Consider the following 21,009-nt stretch of genomic DNA (forward strand, 5'->3'; position numbering starts at 1 on the left):
ATAATAATCAAACAGAAAAACAACGCTCTTCCATAACATAAGCATTGTTAAATGATATCTGTAGGAATACTAATAGGATTTTTTTCTTATAAATACCACTATGTAATATAATTCTATCATCAAAACCTATGCACTTTTTACATTACCTGTGAAAATGTTTCATCATTCAATGCTGTAACTCCACTCAATCTGATGTGTTTTAATCGTTTTAATCTTTGCACACATTCTATAAATAAAGTTTCATCATCCAACAGAATTCCACACAGTGATAAACTTGTTAACGACGTTGGTAGTGTCCAGAAATATTCATTATGTGGACGGCTTCTTAATCCATTACAGTAAGATAAGTCTAAATGTTGCAACTCTTGACAATTTTGTGACAACTGAAAATAAACAATAACTTTAAACAAGTTTTAGCAAATATCAAGTGTAATTAACAGGAGATAATAATAATCTATATAATAAGAAACAAGAAAATTTGTCTGTGAGACATCATGCCCTGCTCTCATTATCACATTTCCATGTTAAGTGTACTGCAAAACCTGGCTCAAAACCCTAATTTGGCATATATTTGTAAATGGTCGCATCAAAATACTCATGTGTTCTCAAATTAAGTTGATGTGACTGCAACTCTTTGGAAAACTACCTTAAATGTAGATCTAATGTAACCTAGTTGTGGTGATTTTCTAGACTTACATATATGCATATAAATAAAAGGGTATATGTAAATGAGACTGCAACTTAGGACAAAAAAAACTTACTCAACCCAAGTATAGAAAAGCAAGGAATACATTTGACAGTGAGTATGAAATATCTGTGACCAACATCTAGATTCTTTTAAGGACATAAAACATAAAGTATGCATATATATGTTTTATATCTATTCATGAATTGGCATATATATGCTTTATATGTATTAATCTATTGACATATATATGCTTTATATGTATTCATCTATTTGCATAGATATGCTTTATATGTAATCATCTATTGGCATATATATGCTTTATATGTATTCATCTATTGGCATAGATATGCTTTATATGTATTCATCTATTTGCATAGATATGCTTTATATGTATTCATCTATTGGCATATATATGCTTTATATGTATTCATCTATTGGCATAGATATGCTTTTTATGTATTCATCTATTGGCATAGATATGCTTTATATGTATCAATCTATTTGCATAGATATGCTTTATATGTATTCATCTATTTGCATAGATATGCTTTATATGTATTAATCTATTTGCATAGATATGCTTTATATGTATTCATTTATTTGCATAGATATGCTTTATATGTATAATTGATGTATTGGTGTTTTGTTTTATTATTTTTTTATTTGCAACAGGATCCTGTCAGATATCTGGTCAACAACAAAAATCAGCTGTCTTCATAACTTGTAGGTTCTCCTGACTTAACGTTAGCAGTAGCCTCTAAGAGTGCAGTGGTATATTAGTAGCCTCTAAGAGTGCAGTTATATATTAGCAGCCTCTAAGCGTGCAGTGATATACAGTACCATTCAAATGGACCAGCTCTCCCACAGCCTACACAGAGGAAAATTTCGGAGTCACTCCTAGAAACTCCGATATTCCTCCCAAAATGTTGGGAGGAATTTAGGAGTAATCTCTCCCAAAATCGTGTAAATGTTGATTGTGATAGCGAGCTCACTCCCAACGAGGAATTAATTGCCCTAATCCTACTTTAATCTATGCCGGCACACGACTGATAGGGTAATTGGATTACCTGATGTAATAAACAATTATATTTCCGGTCTACTGTACCAGTTTAAGTGTCAAACAAGTGTATAATTTTAAATGTCTTTTTATATTGGTTAAGTTTAATTTTTGTGTTAAAAATAAGTTAAAATATTTTCGTATTTCTTGCTTGCTATTCTAAAAACATCTCTACCTAAATGGACTTGCTTTTATAAAAAAAACTGACATTGCCGAAAAAGGTTTATAAAATTTTGTGGAAAATGTGGAAAAAAACGCAAAATTCTACTTCAAAGCTGAATAAATGTGAGCAGTTTAAAGAAAATTACGTGTCTCAAAGTTTTGTATACAACTAAAAAAGAAAATATTATTCACCATTCGTTATGCTTAATAAGTCTACGGCATTTTCTTTTTACGATTATCTAATTGCTTGAAACAAATTAAAGATTTAAAAGCAAAATGTTGTTGTTAATTCTTTTTAAATTGCATTAAAGTTTTATAAAAAAAAACTATACTTGATTTTAACCTGTTTTTTTTTCATCGGTAAATTAATATTTTATTTACAAAAAGGGACATACTTGTGTAAAAATAAACGGAAACTACCGCTGATTAAATGTGAGCAGTTTAAAGAAAATTACGTGTCTCAAATTTTTGTATATGCAAGTAAAAAAGAAAAAAATTTTCACCATTCGTTATACTTAATAAGTCTACGGCATTTATTTTTTACGATTTGTTGGCATTACTTTAGGATAATAATACATTTCAGCTACAACAGGAATACTTCCACCGCTGCATTAACTCGTCTTTGCATAATATTTATTTACGCACAATGAATGTAAACTTGTGTGTTGTATTTTGGACAGTGATCTTGAAAGATTTTAAAAGAAATTAATTTGCCATGGGAAGACAATTCCACGATACACATCTCAGTGATCAACAGTGTGTGGTTGAACTTGAACTTGACTTTGCTCACAATATTAAATGCTAATAAAATGCTCCGCTGGGGCGCAGCTTGATATGACCCCAGAGGTCGAACCCTAAACAGTTGGGGCAAGTATGGACACAACATTCAAGCTTGATACAGCACTGAATTTGGATTGTAATTAAATATTTGATACAGCATAGGTTTCTGACACAGAATGAATGTGGTCTAAGAACTGAAAAATTTTTAATTTACCTATTCAAACCATATCATTATTATTCATGTTATTTGCTTTTATATATAAATCAGAAATAACCAATTTAAAATGGAAAATTTTAAAGAAAAAAAAGGGAAAAAAAATCCCCCCCCCAAATTTTTGGAACCCCCTTATGATTCATCAACCCCAAACTCAATCCCAGCCTTCCCTTTGTGGTATGGCACCTTGCAGTACAATTTCAGAGAGATCCATACACTTGAACACAAGTTATTGTCTGGAAACTAGAAAAATGCTTATTTTTGGCCCCTTTTTCCTTAACCTTTTGGGCAATTACCCCCAAACTCAATTCCAGCTTACCCTTTGTGATATGGAACCTTGTAGTACAATTTCATAAAGATCCATACACTTACACACAAATTATTGTCATGAAACTAGAAAAATGCTTGTTTTTTGCCCCTTTTTGGCCCCTAATTCCTAAAATTTGGAGGCAATTACCCCCAAAATCAATCCCAGCATTCCCTTTGTGTTATGGAACCTTGTGGTACAATGTCAGAGAGATCCATACACTTACACACAAGTTATTGTCATGAAACTAGAAAAATGCTTGTTTTTTGCCCCTTTTTTGCCCCTAATTCCTAAAACTTGGAGGCAATTACCCCCAAAATCAATCCCAGCATTCCCTATGTGATATGGAACCTTGTGGTACAATGTCACAAGTTATGTCTGGAAGTTACAAAAATGCCCATTTTTGGCCCCTTTTTGGCCCCTTATTCCTTAACTGTTGGTACCATAACCCCCAAAATCAATCCCCACCTTCCTTTTGTGGTATTGAACCTTATGGTAAAATTTCATAGAGATCCATTCACTTAAACTAAAGTTAGAGTGCGAAACCAATGTGTCTTCCGACGACAACAACGACGACAACGTCATACCAATATATCCACAACACAATATTTTCATATGGCGGGAAATAATATCACATACCAGTAAACTCAGGTGACCTCTCTGAACGACCGTGGGAAAATTCATTCAGGTTTTTAAAGTTGCTTTGTATTAATGATTGACATTTTTGTGCGTTAGTATTGAGGCTCTAGAAGGTCCTTTTACAATTGATTAACCGGAATCTAAAATATAATCCTTTTCCGAATAAACGAACACGTCTTCTTTAACTATTTTATTTTTTATGTTTTATCAGTCAAAACAGGACGTAGACCTGAACATTAGTTATACGTCCATGGTCAACAATATAAATTTATTGTAGATGAAAACACGATGCATGCCGTTAAGTTGGGCGTTGGTAGAGATCCTCTGTGAAAATGAGTACATCGTTAAAATCCTTTAAAATCCTGTCCACTGATTTTTTCACATATTTTTTTCTTGTAGCATCTGGGTACACGATATAATTTCATTTTAATGTTTTTTGTATATATATTTGATTTTTTTCTTTAGTAATTGTTGAAATAATTCATTTTTTTCATTTCGCCAAGGACTTTTAATGAGCAGTAAAATACGGATTGCGCTCATCCAATTTTATTTTAAATAATTAAAGATCAATAACAGAGATAAACGCATGATTTTTTTCCATATAATTAATTAAGTTGTGAATGTTGTGTTGTGCCTGGGTGGGGAACTTCTCTCAGTGTTTTGTTTTTATGAATAAAGGGCATGCATACAAAACTTATTCCCTTTGTTCAACAGAGTTGTCACTTTACAGTTTCTTTTCGGAATTCAAATAATTCAAGTCTGTCATATACTGAGGTAGTGAAACATAATATTCTATATTGCAAAATAAATATTTACCGGAAATTGCTTACTGAGTAAGTCATAAAAGATTCTAATTGTGGTAAATTGTCTTTGTTGAAAGAACACAAAGTATGACCTGACCGGACTATAATAGAAATACAAAATAAGTTTTTTCTTCGTATTTTTCTTCTTTTGTACATTTTATTTCAAATGACAATGACATGGGGCAAAAACATGTAAAAATAATTATCTTATGCCGAATGATAATGTCACATCTTTATCTGTCAAAGAAAGGAAAACATTTGTTAAAATTTTAATAACGTGTTTTTAAAGGAACACAGGTGCAATCAAGATCGATTAGATGTATATAGGTAAATAATCTGGCTAATCTGATTATGTTGTCATGCGTCTTTAATTTTTAGGACATCCGATGGGCAATAAACCAATTAACAGCCACGCTGTGTTGGGAGAGAATATTTGGAGGAAATTGGGAGTATAATCAGCGGTACACAGTGTGACTCTGAAAAACACGGAAATCGGAAAAAAACGATCTCGAATCGATCCGTTTAAATGGTACTGTATTAGTAGCCTCTAAGAGTGCAGTGATATATTAGTAGCCTCTAAGAGTGCAGTGATATATTAGTAGCCTCTAAGAGTGCAGTGATATATTAGTAGCCTCTAAGAGTGCAGTTATATATCAGTAGCCTCTAATAGTGCAGTGATATATTAGTAGCCTCTAAGAGTGCAGTGATATATTAATTGCAAAATTGTTTCCCTTTAATGTTTTGATGTGTGTTTGAATATAAACTTACCTCAAAAACTGCCTCTCCATTTAAATTTGAACATCCATGCAAATTTAACCTAATAAAATTGAAAACATAAATAAATACTAAACAGAATGAATTCATTAACAGTTATGTAGATTTCTAAATTCAATCTCTATATCTCATAAAAATATTTATTTGAATTATCAAAAGCAAGTAGGTTCACCAAGGCTTAATATTGGCCTTATAATTCTGTGAAATTTAAATTCAGTTATTATTGTAAACATCTGATGACAAAATATGTTAAAATATCAGTCAAATACAAAGTCAACAAGCTCTGATGCATAACAACACTTATGATGTCATATGTCATAATTAAAACAAGCATTCTGTGAGTATTGCCTGGCAATACATAATCCCCTACTGGTTAAAAATTCATTGTACAGGAAAAAAATGCTAACTTGATCTATAACTTGTCTTGGTGTAAACTATATAACAAATATCAAGTCAATATCTTCAAGCATGACGTAAAAAAGTGAGGAAAACTGATTATTTGAGTAAATTTTCTAAGTCCAAGGACCATAACTCTGCACAAAATCATTAGACCGGACCAAAATTTGAACTTGATCTGTAACTTGTCATGATAAAACTATATACCAATCATCAAATCAATATCTTTAAGCATGACAAAAAAAAGTGTGGAAAACTGATTATTTGAGTGAATTTTCTAAGATCAAGGACCATAACTCTGCACAAAATCATCAAACCTGAACAAAATTCAAACTTGACCTGTAACTTGTCAAAATAAAACAATACACCAAATATCAAATCAATATCTTCAAGTACAAAGAAAACTAGAGGCTCTCAAGAGCCTGTGTCGCTCACCTGTATTTACTGATGCTTTGGAAATCATGTAAAATAAGGTTAAAATCATAATTAATAGTATTAGATATTAGATATTATAATGATATCTAAGATAATAACAAAAAACTGCAAAATTTTTGTAAAATTACTAACTCAGGGGCAGCAACCCAACAACGGGTTGTCGGATTCGTCTGAAAATTTCAGGGCAGATAAATCTAAATCTGATGAACTTTTTTGCCACCAGTCAGATTTGCTCTAAATGCTTTAGTTTCAGAGATATAAACCAAAAACTGCATTTTACCCCAATGTTCTATTTTTAACCAAGTCGGCCATGATGGTTAGAAGGCGGGGTCATCGGACAAATTTTTCAAAGTAGATACCCTAATAATGATTATGGCCAAGTATGGTTATATTTGTCTCAGTAGTTTCAGAGAAGAAGATTTTTGTAAAAGATTACAAAAATTTACAAAAAATTGTTAAAAATTGACTATTAAGGGCAATAACTCCTAAAGGGGTCGACTGACAATTTTGGTCATGACAACTTATTTGTAGATCTTACTTTGCTGAACATTATTGCTGTTTACAGTTTATCTCTATCTATAATAATATTCAAGATAATAACCAAAAACTGCAAAATTTCCTTAAAATTACCAATTCAGGGGCAGCAACCCAACAACCGGTTGTCAGATTTGTCTGAAAATTTCAGAGCATATAGATCTTGACCTGATAATCAGTTTTACCCTATGTCAGATTTACTCTAAATGCTTTGGTTTCAGAGATATAAGCCAAAATCTACATTTTACCCCTATGTTCTATTTTTAGCCATGGTGGCCATCTTGGTTGGTTGGTGGGGTCATCGGACATATTTTTTAAACTAGATACCCTAACAATGATTGTGGCCAAGTTTGGTTAAATTTGGCCAAGTGGTTTCAGAGGAGAAGATTTTTGTAAAAAGCTAACGACGACGGAGACGACGCCGACGACGACAACGACGGACGACAGACGACGGACGCCAAGTGATGAGAAAAGCTCACTTGGCCCTTCGGGCCAGGTGAGCTAAAAACAGAAAAATTACCTTAAAATTACCAATTCAGGGGCAGCAACCCAACAACGGGTTGTCCGATTCATCTGAAAATTTCAGGGCAGATAGATCTTGACCTGATGAACAATTTTACTTCATGTCAGATTTGCTTTAAATGCTTTGGTTTTTGAGTTAAAAGCCAAAAACTGAATTTTACCCCTATGTTCTATTTTTAGCCGTGGCGGCCATCTTGGTTGGTTGACCAGGTCACGCCACACATTTTTAAAACAAGATAACCAAATGATGATTGTGGCCAAGTTTGGTTTAATTTGGCCATGTAGTTTCAGAGGAGAAGATTTTTGTAAAAGATTACAAAAATTTACAAAAAATTGTTAAAAATTGACTATTAAGGGCAATAACTCCTAAAGGGGTCGACTGACAATTTTGGTCATGACAACTTATTTGTAGATCTTACTTTGCTGAACATTATTGCTGTTTACAGTTTATCTCTATCTATAATAATATTCAAGATAATAACCAAAAACAGCAAAATTTCCTTAAAATTACCAATTCAGGGGCAGCAACCCAACAACAGGTTGTTCGATTCATCTGAAAATTTCAGGGCAGATAGATCTTGACCTAATAAACAATTTTACTTCATGTCAGATTTGCTCTAAATGCTTTGGTTTTTGAGTTATAAGCCAAAAACTGCATTTTACCCCTATGTTTTATTTTTAGCTGTGGCCGCCATCTTGGTTGGTTGGCCGGGTCACGCCACACATTTTTTAAACTAGATACCCCAATGATGATTGTGGCCAAGTTTGGTTTAGTTTGGCCCAGCTGTTTCAGAGGAGAAGATTTTTGTAAAAGATAACTAAGATTTACGAAAAATGGTTAAAAATTGACTATAAAGGGCAATTACTCCTAAAGGGGTCAACTGACCATTTCGGTTATATTGACTTATTTGTAAATCTTACTTTGCTGAACATTATTGCTGTTTACAGTTTATCTCTATCTATAATAATATTCAAGATAATAACCAAAAACAGCAAAATTTCCTTAAAATTACCAATTCAGGGGCAGCAACCCAATAACGGGTTGTCCGATTCATCTGAAAATTTCAGGGCAGATAGATCTTGACCTGATGAACAATTTTACCCTATGTCAGATTTGCTCTTGATGCTTTGGTTTTTGAGTTATAAGCTAAAAACTGCATTTTACCCCTATGTTCTATTTTTAGCCGTGGCAGACATCTTGGTTGGTTGACCGGGTCACGCCACACATTTTTAAAACTAGATACCCCAATGATGATTGTGGCCAAGTTTGGTTAAATTTGGCCCAGTAGTTTCAGAGGAGAAGATTTTTGTAAAAGTTTACGGACGACGGACGACGGACGACGGACGCAGGACGACGGACGCAAAGTGATGAGAAAAGCTCACTTGACCTTTCAGGTCAGGTGAGCTAAAAAGTGTGGAAATCTGATTTGCCGGACTGACAGATGGACAGACAGACAAACAGACAGACAGACGGAGTGCAAACCTAAAGTCCCCTTCGACTTCGTCGGTAGGGGACTAATAAATGGGGAATGTGTCCATGGGACATAGATGATGCCCCCCGCTTGCATATCATATAAAGTTATAAAGGGACATAACTGAAGAACGGTAAAAGTGACACTACCCAAATTTGTACTCGATCTGAGTTTTGTGGTAATAAGTATTGTGTATAAGTTTCATAACATTTGGTTGAGGCAAACTTAAGTTAGAGAACGAAACGAAAAATTCAGCAATTTTTCCGTTCGTAAAGGAGCACAACTCTAGAACAGTAAAAGTGACACCACTAAAATTCAAACTTGATCTGTGTTTTGTGGTAATATGCATTGTGTATAAGTTTCATAACATTTGGTTGAGGCAAACTAAAGTTAGAAAACGGAAACGAAAAATTCAGCAATTTTTCCATTTGTAAAGGGGCATACAGATTTCAATCAAATTAAGGCATAGGAAACATAGAGCACAGGCGTCAACAAACTAACTATTCAGGTCAGATATGTAAAACTTTATAACAAACATTATATGAAAATATCTTTTTTGAAAACGCATGCGCTCTACATTTTCCGTCCAAAAAAATTAATGGAAATTTACCTATTTTCATTGAATTTTCATGGTAAATCCAAATGACTGCTATTTGTGATGTCACGAATTGAATGCAAATTTTCAATCAAGTCATTGAATTAGCTATGATTCCTTTTGAAATTGGTCAATAAATCCTAGTTTGAAAATGTAGCTAGAAATAGGGGCCATTTTAGGGCCTTATTGAACCTACTATTCATATTTAGATCATAAATATAGGTTTTTACATATGATATTACAAATTTCAATTTCTAGAACTAAATTAAGGCCTTCGTGGAACTACTACTTTTCTTTTCTAATTGTAAAAGTCTTGACAGGTAATATTTACCACTACAAAGTTTGAATTAAATAAATAAACTCTTACAATCTTAAAACCATGAACTGCAAATCTTCATAACATAAATTGAATGAAAACATCAATAAATAAATTAACCTAATTTTATTTTTTAAATGCTATATTCACTAAGACATAAATCATTGAAGGTGTTACTTTTCATATTGCTGTACAATAAATATAACTGGATGTTAACTTGAACCAAAGTAAGTTAAAAAACAAAGATTTTTTCACTTTTGCAAACTTTTGGCCGTAAGGGTATTTGTAGAAGGTTAATCTAGAAAAGTACTTCATTTAAAGTAAATTATGTAAAGTAAAAGGTTAACATGCTAAAAACCTTTTTTAAAGAGGACTGACCTTTTTAGATTTGGACAGTACTTTGCTATGGTCTTTAAACTCTCACTCCTCATAACATGTGGGTTTCCATCTAAATCTTCCTACAAAACATATAACAATTTAGTATAATTAAGTGTATTTCCATCTAAATCTTCCTACAAAACATATAACAGTTTAGTATAATTAAGTGTACAATGTATTATCCTTTTACTTCAAAAGTTTTCATATAGCGTCTTTCTTACAGGTCTGTTTTGACAAATAAATAGAGAAAAGTATATTTGCTTAACACAACCAAATAATTCTAAAAGCTGATTCCGATTGTTCCTATGAAAGTGAACTCTAACAGGGTTTTACCAGATCTTCTTTCAGTCATATAAGGTAATAGTTTGAAAAGTGATTTCATATCACTCTTAATCATTGGGTTAATCTTTCTTTAAAAGAATATCAAATATCAACTTTAACAAATTATACCCTATAATAAACAATATAAGAAACAACAATTACCAAACTGCCTCTCAATCCTTGTGCTATAACTGCAAATACATCATCATATAGTTTGTGACATCCATCAATATTCATACATCTAATACTAGGATTGTTGTTCACAAGGGTTTTTATTCCTAAAATTGTTCAAATCAGATTTATAATTTACAATCATTATAATTTTACATATCCATAGTTATGTTGAACATAGAGAATGCTGCATACATAAAGGCAACAGTAGTATACCGCTGTTCGAAATTCATAAATCGATTGAGAAAAAAAACAAATCCGGGTTACAAACTAAAACTGAGGGAAACACATCAAATATAAGAGGAGAACTACGACACAACAGAAACACAACATTCAAATGTAACACACACAGAAACGAACTATAATATAACAATGGCCATTTTCCTGACTTGGTACTGGACATTTTAAAAAAAAAATGGTGGGTTGAACCTGGTTTTGTGGCTAGCCAAACCTCCTGCTTTTATGGGCAATGTTAAATATAACATTAAAAAGACAACATTACATGACAGGACTACAATACAAATAAATGGGAGAACATATAGGACAGAGAAACATACGAATAATAGCTAACAAAAGGTACCAGGTTTAAAATTTAATACGCAAGACGCACGTTTCGTCCACACAAGACTTACCAGTGACGCTCAGATCAAAAAAGTTCAAAAGCCAAAACAAGTACAAAGTTGAAGAGCATTGAGGACCAAAAGTTCAAAAAAGTTGTGCCAAATACAGCTAAGGTTATATGTCTGGGATAAGAAAATCCTTAGAATTTAGTTATTCTTAAACAATTTGAATAAAATAAGCATTGTGTATAAGTTTGATAACATTTGGTTGAGGCAAACTAAAGTTAGAGAACGGAAACGAAAAATTCAGCAGTTTTTATGTTTATAAAGGGGCATAACTCAAGAATTGTAAAAGTGACGCCACCCAATTTCGAATCTGATCTGTATTTTGTGGTAATAAGCATTGTGTATACGTTTCATAACATTTGGTTGAGGCAAACTAAAGTTAGAAAACGGAAACGAAAAATTCAGCAATTTTTCCATTTGTAAAGGGGCATAACTCTAGAATGGTTACAGTGACGCCACCAAAATTCAAACCTGATCTGTGTTTTGTGGTAATAAGCATTGTGTATAAGTTTCATAACATTTGGTTGAGGCAAACTAAAGTTAGAGAACGGAAACCAACTTTGCGACGGACGTACGGACGTACAGACGGACAAGGGTAAAACTTAATGCCCCTCCGCTACGGCGGGGGCATAAAAAATACAAAACTAGGATCTGACACCATGCCCGATGGTACATGGCACTTTATTTCTATGTTCACTGAAATGTGAAATTGGGGTCAAAACCCGATTTGGCATATAATTTGAATAGTTCACACCATAATGATCATGTGAAGTTGATAAGACCTCAACTTCATGAAAAACTACCTTAACCAAAAACTTAAACCTGAGAACGTCCTGATTTTACAATATCACATTTTCATGTTCACTGAACCATGAAATCAGGGTCAAATTTGGCATATAAATTAAAGTTCACATCTTAATGACCATGTGTACTAAGTTTCAAGTTGATGTGAACACAACTTAAGGGTACAAATGTAAACTACAGTTACCAAATCTTCTAACTTTTATAATAAGGGACAGACAAATGGAAGGAATAGCTCACAGACAGACAGACTGACAGATCAGAAAATATAATACCCCTCTACTATTGTAGGTAGGACATAAAAATTATTCCAATACAATGTATGTTGCTAGAGGTCTTAGAAGAGATATTTTTGCTAAACCAATACATCTTTCTGATATTTCTTTAATTTTTAAAACAGTGAAAATTTTAAATTTTAAGATGAGAGTTTGGAAGTTCTGGGAAATTGTTTTTTAATGAAGACAGTATATAGATCTTAAAATGTCTTTTATCATTGTGTTTTCCTCTCATTGATTTTAACTTCAATGTATATAACATCTCCTTTCATCCGTCAAATGAAATTTGAGTTAGACTAACCATTAACTGTTAAAGCAAGGCAGCCAGTTAAATCCACAGTCTGGAGTTTAGAAGATCTAATACATGACAGTCCAGAAGATGTTATGTTTGTCAGTCTACGTAATCTTAAATAAGACAGTTCATCTTGTCCATCAGTAATTTTCTTTATACCAACATCTGTAAAACACAATCAACCGTTTTACCATTACATGTAGATATCAATTAAAAAACAAAGCATGGATTAAATACATCCTTTATTTAAACTAATGTTCCAAATATGCCAAAGATATAAATATGCATTATACATATTAAAAGCTATCGAATATTTTTTTACCACTGAACTTTGGTACTTATTTATAGATACATACATTTTTGTGCATGTAAAAATGTGAACTCAGGTATATACTGTAAACCAACTAATTTATGAGATTTCTTTACGCTAGTGGAAAAATAAAACAAGTATAAATGATGGCAAATATGTAAAACTTAAGCCTTCCGTTATATAAAAACATCAATAAGATAAGACACAGCTAAAATAAATTGCCCAGAACTGGGTTGAAAAGGGCTTAATGTGCAATAAAGTATACAATGTACTCTATTATGATTTTTTTTGGTGGACTTTTTGTGCATATTCTCTATAAATAATATGTTAAACAGCAATACCATTTACATCAACTACCCACCATGCAACTTGGTCTGCACTGAATCAAAATTATATTTCAAACAGAAATGATAGAAAAATCCATCAACCAGCTGCCAGCATCGCTGATATAATCTGCTTTGTACTAGACCATCAAGCTTAGCCAGATTTTAAACATACTATATGCAGCTAAGATATTCACAGGAAGATCTGTTTCTCCATCTGGATTTATTATTCTGACACTCAACTGACCCTTATTTGTTTGTACTCCTAAATTCTGCATGCAAAGCAGTGTAGTCCCAAATATCAATATCTACATGTACATGTATTTAAGTCTAAGGTTAATTATCAATACAAATCAGCACGTGGTTGAGCCTCGTTCTTGATTTCGTTGGTCTTTAATTATATCGCGTTGACGACTGGTTTCCTTTTATTAGAAGGGTGATCAACCGTATATAATTGAATAGGGATACCAGTTAACGGAAATGTCAGCGACAAATTTATAACTTGTTCTCATAGATTCAATAAAATAACGGCTACAATTTCGCAAACGATTTCAGATGTTCACTAGACCGGTCGGGCAATCACCAGTGCTTCTGCACAAGTCCGATGAGATTTTTACTAGTCACGGGCTTCGGGCTACCGCTTAACGTCGCAGACTGCATGATGTGGATATTACCATAACTTAGATAATTTATATTGATCATTTAAACTGATCATATCCCACCAGCATCTTATTCTTACCTGTAACAGACTGGCATCGTTGTATGGTTAAAGAATCAAGTACACACTTCTGATTGGCTAATACACATAAGAATTCATCAGTCACCTGGTCACACTTGTAAAATGTCACATGACGAAGTGAACTAAAAAACAGTTGTTGTATTACAAAGGGAATGTATTCGGGTATCAATAAATCATGATCAGCGATTCGTTCTAAGAGCTGTTCTTTGTGGACAGTTGGAAGTCTCTCTCCAGCATTAGGAATTTTGTCTAGATTACTCTGAATGAAATTCAGGCATATATCATGTAAATGTTTCACCATTATCTCATATTCATTGTTAGTAGCTCAAATCTGTGTAAAACTAATCTGAAAATAAAGAAATGTCTTTTTTTCATAATTCTATAAATAAATATACAGCCATCAATTCTATATCATAATTTCTAATTAGAAACACACCAATACAGCAATAAATTCTATGCATTACCTGTAAACTGAAAACATTGTAAATTTAAAATTAGTAATTTGTTTTCCGTGTGAGGTTTTACATCATGTAAAACCAAATTGTACCATTTCAGGCAAATACTTTAATAATACTTTGATTTGAACACTGATAACATCTGTGTTTTTATGATGATAGATGGATGGTTGTTTAAAATCCAGTGGCAAATTAAATGCATATTCAGGATGAGAACATGTTGGTATGATATGAATATGAGCCCTGCTTTGTACTAGACAGACATGCTGAGCCAGATTTTTAACCTGCTAGTTGACAAGGTAACATTTGCAGGAAGACATGTTACCCTATCCAGACACATTATTTTGACTTGGGGCCAACCAGTATTCACTTTTACTCCTAAATGGCATGTGCTTAGCAGAGAAGCGGCGAATACCAATTTTAAAGTCTTTGGTTTAACCTGGCCGGGGATCGAAACCCACGACTTCCGCAAACGAGCATGCTACCAAGGCAGTTTCTGTGCTTTTTGTAAGACCTCTAAATGAATCACAGTGTGAAACAAGAATTAGGAAATGGTCATATATTTGACAGTCATACATGTAACTGATTTAAAGTACAAATTTTTGAAATAAAATTTTGAAAACTGACCAAGATTCAATCGTTGTTTTGACAACAACATTCCACTTCTCTATCAATGCCGGTAATTATTTATATCATCCTTGGTGTGTGGCATAAATTCAAAGGAAGCCATATTGAGTAATTAATATTCTATCACCTGTTGATTGCAATCAAACTATAATCACGATAATTAGCCTCATTGTCAAAATCTACCTGTTGCATAAATTTTTACCTCTTCAACGAGGGGATGGAAGGAGACCCCTGAAAACGGGATTATTGTCCTCCCAATGGAAGATTCACATGTATGATACATGTATACAACTGCATACAACATAATATTCATTTATAATTACCTTTTGTTGTTCCAATAACCTAATCACAAATTTTAACAAATTATTTTCTCCCAAAATAATCAATATTAATTCATATTGGGACCAAGTCCCAATAACAGTAAGAAATTCAATAAAACGAAAAATCAATACATTAATGAACTGAAAATCATTAACTTTTTTTTTCTAACTTTTTTCTAACAGTTGAGCTTACGCATTACCTGATCCTGTTCTGTTGACAGACACTGCCATGTTGTAAGTCATATGATTTCCTGCATATTTGTATATCTAATTACCAAAGAGAATAAAGAGGATGATCATTTTGAATTTATTCTGTTTGAGTATGTAATAAAATTAGTATAAAGCTGATTCAACATACAATTAGCAAACAAAATGAGTTCTCTGAGGAAACTCACCTTAGATCAATCAGTCAGATTTTTGTATCAGTACAAAAGTCAGTAATAAGCCAACTTTGTATATTCTTTGTTTTTAGGTATAAATTATTATGTTTTTAATTAAACTATACTTAAAAACAAGAAGAAAAATAAAATGCTCCGCAGGGCGCAGCTTGATACGACCGCAGAGGTCGAACCCTGAACAGTTGGGGCAAGTATGGACACAACATTCAAGCTTGATACAGCTCTGAATTTGGATTGTGATTAAATATTTGACACAGCATAGGTTTCTGACACAGAATGAATGTGGTCTAAGAACTTAAAAATTTTAAATTGGACATTCACCTATTATGGTCCAATATCCAAAATCTAAATACATGGTTAGATTCAGCATATCAAAGAACCCTAAGAATTCAATTTTTGATGAAATCAAACAAAGTTTAATTTTGGACCCTTTTGACCTCAATGTGGACAAAGTTGATAACGGGGCCCAAAAATCAAAAATCTAAATACATGGTTAGATTCAGCATATCAAAGAACCCCATATATTCAATTTTTGTTGAAATCAAACAAAGTTTAATTTTGGACCCCGATTTGGACCAACTTGAAAACTGGGCCCATAATCAAAAATCTAAATACATGTTTAGATTCAGAATATCAAAGAACCCTAAAATTTCAATTTTTGTCAAAATCAAACTAAGTTTAATTTTGGACCCTTTGGACCTTAATGTAGACCAAATTGAAAACGGAACCAAAAATTAAGAATCTAAATACACGGTTAGATTTGGCATATCAAAGAACCCCAATAATTCAATTTTTGACGAAATCAAACAAAGTTAAATTTTGGACCCTTTGGACCTCAATGTGGACCAATTTAAAAACGGGGCCCAAAATCCAAAAACTTAATACACGGTTAGATTCAGCATATTAAAGAACCCCAAGAATTCAAGAATAAAACCCCATTGAAATTGATCAAGTTATAAGCAATTTATACGAAGTATCTTCTTTTGCACAATACTGTGCAATTGAATATTTCTTGCTATTGCGCAATACTGTACAATTGACAATTTCTTGCTATTGGATATTTCTTGCTATTGCGCAATACAGTGCAATTGAAGATTTCTTGCTATTGCGCAATACTGTGCAATTGAAGATTTCTTGCTATTGTGCAATACTGTGCAATTGAAAATTTCTTGCTATTGCACAATACTTATTATATAATAACTTACACATCCTGTTTGGTGTGTATCTCCTACCATATCATTATTATTTGCTTTTAAATATAAATCAGAAATAACCAACTTAAAATGGAAAATTTTAAAAGAAAAAAAAGAAGGAAAAACAGAAAAAAAAAGAAAAAAAAAAAATCCCCCCCCAAATTTTTTGAACCCCCTTATGATTCATCACCCCCAAACTCAATCCCAGCCTTCCCTTTGTGGTATGGTACCTTGCAGTACAATTTTAGAGAGATCCATACACTTGAACACAAGTTATTGTCTGGAAACTAGAAAAATGCTTATTTTTGGCCCCTTTTTGGCCCCCAATTCCTAAATGTTTCGGGCAATTACCCCCAAACTCAATTCCAGCTTTCCCTTTGTGATATGGAACCTTGTAGTACAATTTCAGAAATATCCAAACACTTACACACAAGTTATTGTCATGAAACTAGGAAAATGCTTGTTTTTTGCCCCTTTTTTGGCCCCTAATTCCTAAAATTTTGAGACAATTACCCCCAAAATCAATCCCAGCATTCCTTTTGTGATATGGAACCTTGTGGTACAATGTCAGAGATATCCATACACTAACACACAAGTTATGTCTGGAAGTTACAAAAATGCTTATTTTTGGCCCCTTTTTGGCCCCTAATTCCTTTACTGTTGGTACCATAACCCCCAAAATCAATCCCAACCTTCCTTTTGTGGTATTGAACCTTTTGGTAAAATTTCATAGAGATCCATTCACTTAAACTAAAGTTAGAGTGCGAAAACCAATGTGTCTTCGGACGACGCCGGACGACGACGACGTCATACCAATATACGACCAAAAAATTTTTTAATTTTTGCGGTCGTATAAAAACACAACCTGAAGATTGCGTATCTTTGTTGACATTGAAACTGACGTCATATATAAATTCCAAATAATAGGACCAACTAGATATGTTTCCTTAATTCAGTTACCTTTTCACCAGAAATTATGCTGGGGATTTTTTACACTAAATGTTTATATATATATAAATTTGTTGTTAAGGTTCATCATAACCTTTTGTCAAATATGGTGGTATTTACACCACAAATTTTATTCTGAGTACAGACAAAACCTGTGCACCTGGTAAAGGTTTAAGGCATTGTAGGAACTAGATAATTAAATTTTAAATGCATATTATGTTTCAGAAAATTTAAAACTTCCTTTGATCATGTTGATTTTGAGGTTCCTTTTTTTCGTTCCCACAGAAGGTATCGGGTCCGTTCGCGCCCAATACACGTTCGCACCCTACACGTTCGCACCCCACACGTTCGCCCCCTAGGTCCGTTCGCACCCTACACGTTCGCACCCTTTTTTTTTTATTCAAAAACCTGATAAATTTTTAGATGTTTTGTAGATGTATATATCAAAATATTTTTATTTTCATAATAAAAATTCGGGAATTTTTAAATGATATATTGTTTTAAATTGATTTGATGATTAATTATTAAATGTTAATTATGTATGATTACTGCTAATTGGTATTTATACACAGCCTAATAGGGTGTTATTGTTGAGTGTTTAAAAATCATGATTGTTGTCATGGTTGTTTTAACTTGCTTTAAATGTAAATACTGCATGTATTTAGCTTGGTATGAGTAAAACTGAAAAGATTTTAAATAAAAAACATGAAAGATAATTGTTTTTAACAGCTTGGCTCCTTTGATCTCATGTGTGTCAGAATCTCACTTTATTCATAAACAATGAAAAAAAAATATTTATAGCAATACACTATCCAAAACATGATTACGAATTATTCAACACATAAAAAAAAAAAACGTTGTCAGAATCCCATTTCCTTTTGAAACAAAAAAAAAGAAATATTTATAGCAATACACTAACCAAAACATGATTAAGATTTTATCAACACCTAAAAAAACGTTGTCAGAATCTCACTATATTTAGAAACAATGAAAAAAAAAAATTTATATATATATATATATATATATATATATAGAGCAAGTCTAAATTGAAAACAACGTTCAAACCTATGATTGCGTTGGATAAAAACCGCAATTTTTATACGTGTGCATGCAAAACAAATTTCTTGTTAGAGGGGTCTAAATACAGCACAAACAACATTTTCCAAAAGACCAAAAAAGCGAAAAAGTATATTTTAACAAAACGCATTTGACTAACAGGTCGAACAACAAATGTTCTTAAACCCTGCTGACTGCCATTGGCGATTGCCAAATAAACGGATCACCGATGTAATAAATGGATCTTAATTATAAATTTAATACTAATCAGAAAACAATAAACTTGCGGAAAAGATGGTATACCGCAAACAAAAGGTGCAAAGGTTTTTGTACACCATATCCGGATTTCGACAATTAATGTCTCTTCAGTGATGTTAGGAATCGAAACGGTATTTGGAAAACCATACAATTTACCTCAATTTAGGACAGACTCTTGAATTTTGAGGAGTCAAAATAGGATGAACGGATCATATAAACCCGAAGGCAAATATAATACAAGCCCAAACGAAAAAATATAAACAAGTCTAAATTGAAAACAACGTTCAAACCTATGATTGCGTTTGAAAAAAACCGCAATTTTTATATACGTGTGCATGCAAAACAAATTTCTTGAAAGAGGGGTCTAAATACAGCACAAACAACATTTTCCAAAAGACCAAAAAAGTGAAAAAGTATATTTTAACAAAACGCATTTGACTAACAGGTCGAATATATATATATAGAGCAATACACTTACCTTAACATGATTAAAAATTATTCATCACAAAAATAAAATACTGGTCGTCAGAATCTCACTTTATTTAAAAACAATGAAAAAAAATGTTTATAGCAATACATTTACCATGACACAAAAAAAACCTTGTCAGAATCTCACTTTATTTAGAAACAATGAAAAAATATATATTTATAGCAATACACTTACCAAAACTCGATTACAAATTATTAAACACAAAACCAATAAAAATTGGGCGCGAACGTGTAGGGTGCGAACGGACTTTGGGTGCGAACGTGTAGGGTGCGAAAGTGAAAGGGGGGCGAACGTGCATGGGGGCGAACGTGATTGGGCGCAAACGGACCCGGATTCCCCACAGAAGGTGCCAAAATAAACTAAGTGTGAAAAAATGTTTGAGATGTTCCCCAGTATATGTAATATGGACAACAATAGGTGATTTAAACAGTGTAATTGAGTGGAATGTATCAAATGAAATTCAGGTGTTTGTTTATTTTGGCACTCCTGTGGAAATGAAAAAAAAGGAACATCAAAATCAACATGATCAAAGTAAGTTTTAAATTTTCTGAAACATAATATGCATTTGAAATGTAATTATCTAGTTCCTGCTGTGCCTTAAAACTTTACCAGATGCTCAGATTTGTGTGTACTCAGAGTAAATTGTCTGGTGTAAATAGGACCATATTTTTCAATTCCTTCTGATGAACCTAACAAGATATCATATCATTAAGTATTCTAAAGGTTTGCTGACTTTTCCCCTTTTGCTGGTAACACCTGCCTCATATTACTTTTTCACTTGTGTACATAAATTAAAGTATCACTGCTGACATTAAATCGAAAAATTCTACCTGTTAAACAGTTTAAAAACTCTCATCTGATTATATATCATTTATCTGTATCTATCTGTATATACATGTCATGATGTAGGAAAGGTGATCAGTTGATTTGCCGTTTTCTACCCATCTACAATACATAAATATATATCTAAGAAAACGTGCTAGTAAAAACTACCTGTCTGCTATTCAATGTCGTCTCCTTATAGGTATAAATAACTGTCAAAGTTATATTTATACAAGCGATTTTTGTTCTATTTTCAGAGATGATCACTACTGTTTTATTGGTTTTGATTGAATCGATGAGAGGAGAGAAATTAAACCGTAAACCAGTCGCCAATATGGAGTGACTAACGAATTAGTCAATTTACAAAGCGAAACGTACAAAATCCGTAAAAATAAATAAGATTGAATGATAAACTTGTGTCTTCATATTTTAATATTACTCAAGTGTTCTTTTTTATACTGTTGTTTGTATTTTGGTCTTTTTATTTTTTCCCATGGCGTTGCCAGTTTGGA

General features: G+C 32.7%; 1 protein-coding gene across 5 annotated transcripts in view; it reads right to left on the reverse strand.

Annotated features, from left to right (window-relative positions):
• Positions 1–20,780, reverse strand: part of LOC127734229 (F-box/LRR-repeat protein fbxl-1-like) — a 29,907-nt gene extending 9,127 nt beyond the window's left edge. For 3 of the 5 annotated variants that reach the window (XM_052244000.1, XM_052244001.1, XM_052244002.1), the window contains exons 1-8: positions 20,669–20,777; positions 15,533–15,599; positions 13,931–14,276; positions 12,568–12,723; positions 10,556–10,671; positions 10,073–10,152; positions 5,419–5,467; positions 147–383 (exon numbers count right to left, since the gene is read on the reverse strand). In XM_052244000.1, the coding sequence (XP_052099960.1) occupies positions 147–383; positions 5,419–5,467; positions 10,073–10,152; positions 10,556–10,671; positions 12,568–12,723; positions 13,931–14,231 (939 nt within the window). In that variant the 5' untranslated portion in view covers positions 14,232–14,276; positions 15,533–15,599; positions 20,669–20,777. Of the gene's footprint in view, positions 1–146; positions 384–5,418; positions 5,468–10,072; positions 10,153–10,555; positions 10,672–12,567; positions 12,724–13,930; positions 14,277–15,532; positions 15,600–20,668 lie in introns of all 5 variants that reach the window. The other 2 variants (XM_052243998.1, XM_052243999.1) reach the window with 2 other exon arrangements.
• Between the last annotated feature and the right edge of the window lie 229 nt (positions 20,781–21,009).

Source organism: Mytilus californianus, unplaced genomic scaffold (assembly GCF_021869535.1).
Source record: "Mytilus californianus isolate M0D057914Y unplaced genomic scaffold, xbMytCali1.0.p SCAF_3, whole genome shotgun sequence".
Taxonomy (NCBI): Eukaryota; Metazoa; Mollusca; class Bivalvia; order Mytilida; family Mytilidae; genus Mytilus; species Mytilus californianus.